Source organism: Pseudochaenichthys georgianus, chromosome 6 (genome assembly GCF_902827115.2).
Source record: "Pseudochaenichthys georgianus chromosome 6, fPseGeo1.2, whole genome shotgun sequence".
NCBI lineage: Eukaryota > Metazoa > Chordata > Actinopteri > Perciformes > Channichthyidae > Pseudochaenichthys > Pseudochaenichthys georgianus.
Window position 1 is genome coordinate 28927822 of NC_047508.1, and position 11380 is coordinate 28939201.

General features: G+C 40.0%; 1 protein-coding gene across 5 annotated transcripts in view; it reads right to left on the reverse strand.

Moving 5' to 3' along the window:
- Window positions 1-3096: 3096 nt before the first annotated feature.
- The window catches only part of tln2b (talin 2b), a 91899-nt gene continuing 83615 nt past the window's right edge, over window positions 3097-11380 (reverse strand). For 4 of the 5 annotated variants that reach the window (XM_034085356.2, XM_071203510.1, XM_071203512.1 and 1 more), the window contains exons 51-57: window positions 10835-10940; window positions 9717-9841; window positions 7476-7601; window positions 7311-7373; window positions 6577-6759; window positions 6357-6482; window positions 3097-5473 (exon numbers count right to left, since the gene is read on the reverse strand). In XM_034085356.2, coding sequence (XP_033941247.1) covers window positions 5345-5473; window positions 6357-6482; window positions 6577-6759; window positions 7311-7373; window positions 7476-7601; window positions 9717-9841; window positions 10835-10940 — 858 coding nt within the window. In that variant the 3' untranslated portion in view covers window positions 3097-5344. The remainder of the gene's footprint in view (window positions 5474-6356; window positions 6483-6576; window positions 6760-7310; window positions 7374-7475; window positions 7602-9716; window positions 9842-10834; window positions 10941-11380) is intronic. The other variant, XM_071203513.1, reaches the window with a different exon arrangement.

Consider the following 11380-nt stretch of genomic DNA (forward strand, 5'->3'; position numbering starts at 1 on the left):
TGTGATATTACATAAAAAGCATGACTTTATTTAAACCCACAACTAAGGGCAATATATAACACTAGCTTCTTGGGTCTTAACTCTGTGAATGCACATTGACAATTGCCATGTTCTGGGTTATGAAGTCACACAGACTCTGTTTACTTTTCCCATTAAGTCAAATACTGTACAGTGGCTAGAAGTTATGGAGCCAACATGTGAGGAGAGCTCTGAAGATGACCTAAAATAGTCATGTGTTCCAGACCTGGGCAAAAGGCTCTCTTACATCTATCAGCTGCTGTCTCCCAGGTTTATGTTAGGAAGCCCTGCTCTTCACAACAGGGGTGGTATGAGTAAACAAGGAGGCCTTTAAACACAATTACTTTTGGTAAGTTGCTTCTATATTGCACAGTTCCCCCCCCTGACTTTTTACATAATTAAAATGCCACCAAAGTAAAAGTTTCTTTAAACAAAGTCCATACACTTCATTTGCATTTTAAACAGGCTAATTATTCAGAAATGAGTTGCCTTAGAGACTTGTTGAAGGAATCTTTGATAAATATGAAGACACTAGCTGGTTCAGTCAAAAAAGCATATGTCTTAATTTGTTTTAAACATTTGTTACGTGCTATCTTCTTTTTCACTGCCATAGCGTTTGGTTTGGACTTTGTGAAATGACATAAATACAGGCATTCAGCCCATGAACATTGCTGGTTTCCACTGTTTCCTCAGCATGTTCAAACTGTAAATATCTTGGATTTGCATTGCTGCTTAAACACTGCTATCCCCTATCCTTTACTTCTGTAAATGTTCATAAGAATCCTGAATAGCAGGCATACTTGGAAAGCAGCCCAAAAAGGACTGGAATATCCCTCAAATTACCCAGGGTGTACAGCTAGAACTGGTTTAGATCAGGCAAAGCAGTGAGAAAGAAAGTCACAATCAGATTAAGATGTAGTGAGTAAAAAATGAAAGTTTCAGTAGCTCGCTTTGGACAAATGGCCCAGCCCAAAACCCAAAGCCTTTCCCGATGTGCATTTTTTCCAAACCTCACTTCCTCTTTCGTCGTTTTCTTAAGTGAAGAAAAATGGCTTTGGGCAGAGGCTGCTTTCCTCTTTCTACACTGTAAAAAACACAATGCCCTTGAAACCAGGTAATAATTCAAAAACAAATCATTCTTAAATCATGGTTAATTTAATAAATTATATCGTTTTTGAAGTAATATCCTAAAAGACAAATTAAAAACACTTACAAATACTGAAGCATTCCTAGCTTAACTAGCTACAAACTGTATCTTCTCAGTGTGACAACTCTCTATTTCACTAAGGCTGTTCTTAACACACTCTATTTCTGCTCAGTATCACATCTGAGCCTACAGTAAGTTGCCTGTAATTCACACTGGAAAATATAAATGTTCTGTAATCATATGGATTTAAAAAAACAATACCAGCCAAATGCTTTTGTTGTTGCTCTGCCATGGGTTATTTAACATCCCACAGATTAGTGCTGAAACGATGAAAGTTGAGAGTTGACCCGGTGTCATTAGGTTTAGCCACAGGTTAACACAGGCTTCATTCTTGAGAACCCGAGCCAGAAACTAAAAGCCTGCCAGGCTGCGGGGATCAGTAACAAAGCAGCACAACACATATAAAGCATTTACAGTTGGATGCCAGGGATGACACTGCTGAGGATAAACATTCCTGTATGTCATAATACTTAAAACACAAATTACCAAGTTCCAGTGCTTCGTTGACCAAATCATATTAAGCTGTCATTGTAATGCCTGCACATTAGTTCAAACTAAAATTCAAGATGTCTGGTGCATGATTCCGAGCAATTTTCCTGTAATTGACCTCAACATTTCTGGCATCTCTGCCAAAGTCGTAATCTTGCCAAAGCTCTCGAGGGTTGAAACATGATCCACATCACATACCTTTATAACAATAGACCTGCCAAGTCTGTGGGGTTGACAAGGCTGATGACATACACTATAATACAGAGTAACACAGAGTAACCCACAATGTGTTTTCCTCCATGTGCAGGAAAATAACGAGACAGGAAGTCCATTCCATTGCAATGTAAATACTGTTATATTTGACTATATATTTCTAATTATTTTTTACATTTTTCTAGTTCTCTACCTGTGTTTTTAATTCTTGTTTTTATGCACCACGACACCAAGTCAAATTCCTCGTACGTGTAAACCTACCTGGTAATAAACCTGTTTCTGAATCTTCTGATTCTATTGGCAACCAATAAGAAAATGTTTGAGTGCATGAAAAAATTGTTTTAATTTAAACTATTGTTCAGGAATTGATTATTGATTTAACAGATCAGTATGAAGCCATGACAAAACGAGGATGAACTTCACCAGCCCACATCTCTGTTTAATTCATTCATCTCAGGTTTTGATAGCTCTACCGTACATAAATGCCAAAGCTAACCAGACAAACATCCTTCTGGTCCTAACGACTGAAGGGAGGCAGAGAGGGTGAGTAGTAAAGAGCACTCCCAGTTAAACACATGGCTTCAGTTTCCCCTCTCCACTGTGTGTCCTGGCCTTGCACGAGACCAAAACACTAAAACAGCCAAATATGGTGTTCATTAAGACGAATCAGTGTATTGTGCTGGCCACCTACAACCACACTTTTACACACTCTGCCCTCATATGCTGCTGACAGAGTTCAGAGTTAAATATGTTTTGTATTAACTGAGGATAAAACCAGGCTTAAGTTCAAGTCACCAAAAGCAGACTAACAAGATGTCATCATCAGGTTACCTCTAAACAGCGAGTTTTAGAGGTGTAACTGTGAAACCCAGAGTGCAAAATGAATGTGAACTCTCATTCTCGACCAAAACATCTACATGGGAATCACTGCATACTTGAGGGTCTGGTCTGTGAACCGGGAGAAAAAAAGCACATCCACTATGTCCATATTTGGTCTGGCTAACTTTGCCAATCCTTCCACTAGAACATACTGTATTTCTCCAAACATCCACTGACCGAACTGTGAAGGATAATACTGACATCTGCTGGAAAGAATGCAGGGTGACTTTATTTCCTAGTAGACATCTCTGTCAAATACATAGGATGATGTGAAAAAGGACAAAATAGTATTGACGGTACTGGTTGTTTCAAACTCTTTATTTTTTTCGTGAATACAAAAAATACTTTTGTGACCAGATAAATATTATACATACAGCATCAAAACATGAAACTAATGCAGTCTGTTAAAGAAAGCACAACACCTATTCATTACAGAGCTAGTAACTTTTTTTCTATTTCCGTTAATACTCGGACAAATCAGTAAGACAATATATTTCAGGGTAACTCTTACATTTACTGATAAAAACATAATCTTTAATAGTGGTTAGACAATGAAACAAGGACGTTATTAAGTCCAACATTTGAGAGGAACTTGGCATATGATTTCAACAATTTCTCGACTTCAAACACAAATTGCCACATGCTCATGGAATGCAGTCTAGTGTTAGTCTTCCAACATGATCTCTAAATCCTAATGTATCCACAGATGCCCTTTTATATCAGCATTGTAATGTTGTAGGCAAGTAGGCCACCAGCCAAGGCATTGTATTGTATGGCAAAGGACTAGGTGGTAGTTTCTTAAGACCCCGATGGGGATTAGACTGGCATATTGTTCTGATCCAGAGAGGACAAGGCTCAGGCTCCCACTCAGCCTGATCTTCAGCTGCTCGCAGCGCAGACTCTAAGTAAGGCACTAGTACACAATGCAGTCCAGACACTATTATGGACTGAGGAGATAAACTGCTTAAAATGTCCAATATATTATACATTAATATACTAAGAAAAAAAAGCATTGAATGACTTTCCTCTTTCAGCGCTTGAAGCCATTTCCTTCTACTTTGCAAGGAGAATGTCCTACATTTAATATAATGGAAGCTTTAAATTGTCATCTTCAGTGCGTATGTTTATGAGCAACTTCAGTGCATAACGTATGCTCGTTTCATTCAAGAGCCCAATGCCAAATATCATTGCACATAACCAATCTTACAACCAATAACAGCGCAGACTCTCATTACTATCTCGCCAGGATATTCAGTGTAATGTATTGCTGTAGACAGTCAGTCTATAGTGAAAATGCCTTTACAATGACAGGGCAGTGACTGGGGAGAATACTATCTGTGTGAGTGTGTGTATAGTACAGTGGGTACACAAACTAAATCTGGCCTGTGTTAATAGAAGAGGAATCAAAACATGGAGACAAGAGAGAAAAAATATGATGGACAATGTAAACATATATTCCTTACACAGCTCTGTGTATGTTAGGGAAGATGAACTAAGTGACATGATTTACATAAGCATGTCATATTAGGTCACATATATTCCAGATTCTCTTGTCTGCTCTTTAAGAAAAAATCTGCCAAGAATAAATATCTTTATATAGTAGCTAGTGTTGGCCAGTTGTCTGTATTTTTCTTATTTAATCCATGAGAACCCCTCAAATCCTTTCTTTCTAAAGATTTGCTACTTTAACAGCAAACCGCATATTCACATTTTTATTAGTAAAACACAAGTGCCTTTCCGCTCCATACTACTCTATTGGTTAGTAGCTTCATTGATATGTATAGACATTATGCTGCATGCAAGCCAGTGGTGAACTGAGGCATCCCCCTCCTGCCTTTCTGTGAACCCCTCAAGGTTTTTACATTTAGAATACAAACTATGGACCCTTAGGTTTCTTCTACCAGTTGCAGAGAATTTCATTTCTATTTGCTCAAAACCTTCAACAAGTACATAACATTCAGTGATTATAGAGAATTTCTGCATTGGTTACATCTTCGATGTATGATTGTAACAGTCGTTAATGCTCATGATGCAGCAACACTCACAAAGCAATGATACGTTTATCATACAACTTCATCATACTCTCCACTTGCTTATAGTGGCAACTGTAACAACCTTCTCTTTAATTGAACTCTGAATGCCAATGCTGTTCACTGACTAATACATACACACGTCACACACGCACATACACATACACAATGCACACACGCGCACACACACACACACACACACACACACACACACACACACACACACACACACACACACACACACACACACACACACACACACACACACACACACACACACACACACACACACACACACACACACACACACACACACACACACACACACACACACACACACACAAAAAAACACTACAGAGCACAGGCACTTGTTTTTCTCACCAAACAGGCCTGTTTCAAGTGCTGTATATTTCTCGGTTATATGAGAGCAAAGCAGCCAATCGTACATCGGCATCGTCTCCCCATGACAGGAGGGTGTCATCAGTGCGGCGCTCACCGCCTCTGCCAATCAGCCCTCATCCTCCCTCAGCTCGCTGGGCAGGAACTTGTACTGCTGCTGTCGGATCTGAGCCAGCTTCTTCCGGGCCTCCTCCAGCTCTCGCTCCTTCCTCAGCATCTCCTCCTGAGCCGCAATGATCTGAGGAGAGCGGGAACAGCTGACAGGAGAATGTTCCTTCCACTCATCATAATCCCATTCATGTGGATAGCTTCGTATTGAAGAGTAAAAGCTGCACAGCGCTCAGCTCACACTGTACAGCCTTTTAACTGCACGCTCATTAGAGATAAATGAACAAACATTCACTTTAAAGTCTATTCGTTTACATGAGTGAAGACGATTGGTTGTGATGCATGATTAGAGAAGCATTAAACACAAACACTTTGGACTGTATGTATTATATTGTTGGTTTAGCAGTTGTTTTTATGTTGTTTTTATTTATGCCTAAAGGGTAATTCATTAGATAACTGTTTTGATCAAATTAATAGTAGTCTGGATTGTAAACATCAGGGTATACAGCTATGAAAATAATGAATATTTGTGTTATCATTTTGGCCATCTAAAAATTATAATAAATGGTCAATCGGAATCTATTAAGAGACAACATGGTCCAATGCTCCCCACAGTGAGACAGTCATCAGACATCAATATGATGCCCAGCTGGTGTGCCCCAATGAGTGAAACAGAACATAATCAATCAAGATGATAAGTAAAGCTTCCTGTGGCACCCTGGTGTTTTAAGAGACACTCACTTTTCAATTACTTTCACATTTTTGCAAAGATGAAAAGAAAGCTAGTAGTCTTCAAAGGATGTGATGTTTTGCAGCTGTGGGTCTCTGGTAAACCTGGTAAACAGCTTTGAAATGAAGCTGACGGGCTGTTTATCTGCAGCAGCTCATCACAAGCTCAGAGAAACGACTGTGGCATTTTGGCACGTCAGTGAGAGGTGCAAACACGCAGTGAAAAGGGCAAACCGCAGAATGGGAATGATTTCACACGCACATTTTTCAGGGTTGTGTCTCACCTGAGCTATGCCTCCGACGAATTTGGTCTTTACCACCACACTGTTATCTTCAGTCTTGTCAAAAGCTACTTTCTGAGCCGCCTTCACCAGATTGTCTGAAGCTCGCTTCACTGCGTTGCCAGCAGCCTTCAAACAGATCATCTCAAAGTTAGAATGCCATTCACACAATCCATATGCAAACAATTACCATGGACAAATTAAGACTGTGTTTCAGCGTTACCTGTAGCCTCCTCATGGCCTCAGAGTCCTGGTTGGCCTTCACCTTGCAGGCCACCAGCAGCTGAGCCGTGGAGGCGGCGACCTGCTTGGCGGAGCAGATGAGCTTCTCCTCGCTGGCGTGGCCCTGAACCGAGGCGTTAGCGGCCTCACACAGGTTGCTGGTGGCTGCGGCTACCATACGAGCCTACAGCGAGCAACACATTCACACATGCTCTTTGGTTGGGTTTACATTTAATTTATTATACTGTTTTTCATTACTTTATTATAGGTCTCAGACATATACAAAACATGTCTCTTAAGTGTTTGGCCTGGAAATATCAAACAGATCGTGCATTGTAGCATGCTATAATCCCCTCTGTTTCAAAAGTGCTGATTCTCTGTCTGTTACTTAGATGAAAATAAGGAGCCCCTCCCCACGCCCCTCTGAGAGATATTTGGTTAAAAAGAACACAATGGTGCTCTAGGAGGAGATTCAGGTGGTAAGGTTGGGGGGGTTACCTTGGTTGGTGATTGGCTAATGGTTACACAAGCCAAAACATCCTTATGACATCATAAAGTGGCCAAAATCTGATCAGCTCATTTTCAGACAGCTTTTTATATAAATGTATCAGGACAGGACACACGTTTATGTATAAAAGACAGGAACAAGTGGATTTTGCATAATAGGTGACCTTTTATCTTGGTAAAATTATAAAGTTATTACCGACATTTGTTAATGTGTACAAGGCAACTTACAGCGGATATGAGACCCTGTGACCACTGGCCGTCATCCACTGCATTGGCAAGAATGGATCCAACCTGAGTTTGATATTGGATAAAGAACATAAATGACATGTTGTTTTATATTATTATATATTCTTCACATCTGAGCTGAGTGTCTGAGTAGGCATGTTGACTGACCTTTCCTTGTGCCACCAGTTCTCTTTGAGCTGCCGATGCAGATTTAACAAGAGCGCTAGTCGCTGCTGCGATGGACTTTGCTGCTTCTAAGATCTGTTCCTCAAAGTCCAGCGTTTCATCCGCCTGCTGAAAGTAAAACACAATAATTTAGACAATTATCCTGCAGTAAATAAATAAAATCAGTGTGTCACCAAGTCAACATGGGCCATAACCAGTATCTTATAAATATTCTGATCATGAAAAAAAGATATTTACATTATTATAATTATTTTTTATTTACAGGCATTAACTAAATGCTTTTTATAAGCCATACACTGTGTTAGGAATACAGTTATTGCGGGGGAATATGTATTCATTTTCAATTATTTTTAAATAAGTATAATTTGTATACGGAGAATATAAAAAGTAGTACATGGAATATCCACCAGATATTTATTTTCTTGTAGTATGTAACACTTTTCCAGTTTCCTAACACTTTAAAGTAATGAGTGCATGACCTCAGTTTCCACAATGGCAGCTATTTCCTTGAGCATAACTGTTTAACTCTATCTTCTACAAAAAACACCATCCAGCATGCCTTCCTATTTCCCAAACCTGATCTAAACACCATTTAAAAAAATCACAGTGCATCAGTTCAGAGACAAATGTTTGCCTCAGCAGTCAGCAGCATGTGATTGACCTCCATAAACACATAAGGCACACGTGGCTGGAGACAGGGCGGGACACTGTAGGAATATGTTTGATATATAGTTGGACTGAATAACAACCTAATATATCAAACATATCAGACAGAGCCCTGCAGAGAAGGCTTCCAGGTCTACAACGGCTCAGAGAGGGAGGGGGAGGCAGGGCGAGTGAGCATGCTGGGAGAACAAGAGCCCTCCCCCCATGTAGGGTGGGGAGGGATGAAGGAGCAGACAGGAGAGGGAGTGAAGAGGAGGAGGAAGAAGATTACAAGCAGACCAACAACAACGTGATTAACTGTTTTACAGACAAGGGTTGGTTTAAAGGTAAAACCTGGATTGTTTAAATTAGGGTTGTATTGGGTTCTTATCCATAATGAGTTTATTTAATTTGTTTAGTTTATTTGGTTAGTTCTGACAAATTAATGGATCAAGTCAGCGGCAGACCAGCAACTCTGGTGTTCTGTGTTTTTCTTTCAATGGAGTCGGGTATGTGCACAGTGTTTGAAAACAGATTATGGAAGCACAATTATTTAAAATAGTTTATAGATAATAGGAATGCATGTTCCTAAATACAAATGTAACTGTTCTAGCATCAACGTATAATGAAAGTAAAATTAAGTGGTATTCCTCATTTAAATGTTTTTTGATAAAGCTTGTATACTTTTAGTCCACTAGAGGGAGACACTGACATCCAAAAAGGGGGCAAAGCCTTTCACTCACTAATCCCCTTTCATAAACACAAAGGTCCTTATCGATGCCGTCTGTGTCTGTGGAATTATAGTCTGAGACACAGCATTATATGGGCTTTATTTAAAGTGGGGTAACCTAAATATAGTCTGTGTACAGGAAGAGGTATAGAAAAGGGGGAAATCACTACAGGCACAGAAGGATCCAACTATCCAGTCTCCAGAGACAGATAAACAAACAACACAATCATGCAGTAGAACACAAACACATTCTAAATGTCATTTCATTTTCCAAAAGCACTATCACAACCACCTCGCATTTTTTCCTTATTGTCTCTATTCATCATGCTCTAAAGTTATTTAGCCAAAAGTGCAGCATGGGGGGTGGGGAGATGAGAAAAGGCTGAAAAAGCCTCCCTCATTTTAGTTCAGATATGAGGAACACTGCAATAAAACAAAGGAAATGGGTTCAATAAGACAGAGACCCTATCTTCCAGAAAGGGTCACAACAATTCATCACACATTTGAACTCTTTCCAAAATAAGCTTGAAGACCCAGCAGTGTAATTGCGTCTCCTGGCAACACAACTCAAAATAATGTCCAAAAGTGCCTTTGAAGAATGTTTTCCAAGCATCATACGTTAGCTCACTGGACCAGCTGTCTGAGTCAACATGGGATGTGTGAAGAAGAAAGGCTTTTTCTCCGCTAATGACATCGAGATAGCAGCTCAGTCACTGAAAAACATGACTCCACTTCAAAGTCAGAGTCACCTTTTCCTACCTTCGGCCCACATCTTCCTCTGCTGGTTAATGGCAAAAACCTGTGTGTGGGTTTGTGTGGGTGGGAAGGGTGGAGAGGGGCACTTATACCTTAGGCTTGGCTCTTGGTTTCAGCTGCTCTAGTTTCTTGGCTGCAGCTTCAATGGACGCTGCTGCTCCAAGGAGCTCAGTCTCAGCGATGACAGTGGGGTCCTGGGGGTCCACATACTCTGAGCCTGAAAGGGGTCGACACATACCCAGACCTTGTTCATCACATGCTTTTTCTTTTTGGAACAGGCTCACAGAATCAACACCAACACTTTTTATGGAACAAAACTATTCCCCAATAATAACTCATCCACACAATCCAGGCCTCACAGAGATGCTCAATCTCCACCTACTTCAACTGCAGCAAAGCTCATGAGTATTGCACACAATTGTTTGCAGAATGACAGTAATGGCTAAAAATCAAATAAGGTAAACTAAAAGTTAAAAGAAATTCACATTTGATGGATCATTGTCTTTTTATAGGTTTTTAAATGCCCATAAAGCGGAGCTGTTTGGGAACAGCTTGGTAAGGCAGATGGAACGATGTTTTCACAGATTACGTTGAGCTCTGGGGAAATCTGTTCTGCACCCCTACCCCCCAGGCCGTCTACTCTGCTACCCCCTTCTGAGTGTATGAAAGGTGATCTGGATGAAGAAAACACACCATATCCCACTTACCTCCATCTGAGGCAGCAAGGGAGAGAGAGGGAGAGAGCACATGGGACATTAGAGAGGTGAAGTGGATAGCCCCGCTGGGTCCCGGGCTATACGCTGAAATCTAATTCTCATCCAAACACAATCTATTACTCCTGTCAGATGCAGCAGTGCAGCTTCCATAGGAAACACTCGGTGTAATAACCATCCTACACAGCTTCATTTGGAGCAATTTTCAAAGCAATCTCTCTATGCTGCGATTTCAATATTGTGAAGTGACCTATCTTTATTATTGACACAGACAGGTTTGCTGGCTTTGCTCAATAATACTATAATATCATTCATGCACAAGAGGTTTAGGACTCCTTTGACTAATCTCTAACATCGCCACAATCCTGTCATGTTTTCATTTTATCAAATTGAATAGGCCTCTAATCGAAATCCTCTCGCTTCAAATAAGGGTTGTTAAGCCTAACTTTTGTTAGTGTGCATTGTGTAAGAGTGTGTGACAGAATGTGTGGCCTCACCTTTCATGGCCTCAGCTGTGTGGACGAGCTCTGTCACACTCGCTGCAACATGCTTCGAGTGTAAGGCTAGCTGCTGTTTCTGCTCTGGTATGGGCTTGTGCAGCACCTGAACATATGAGAGGGATGCGTACATGTATTGTTATATATACTCTATTTCTAACATTGAAATGACTGCCGGTGATAGCTGGGAAAAACAAGTACATCCGTTTTGTTATTTTTCCAGAAATGTTATTAAAATATATTTTTAGCAACCCTTATTATTGGCAATGAAGCAACAGCACACTCTTTATGATAAATCACTAACTATATCACAAGGTACTTTAAGAAGCTAATGCTCTGCCAGAGTCAACTTGATGTACTACAGTATTTACTAATTATTGAAGTGAGATAATTAAGAAAGTTACTTAACACTTACATTAGAAACTGTTACATGGCAATACATTTGTCTTAAAATAAAAATATGGGGAGTGTTATTATATTATGAAGTGAACTAAGGAATGAAAACAAGTGTTACTGATTGATATTTAGATTAATGTCACAATGTTC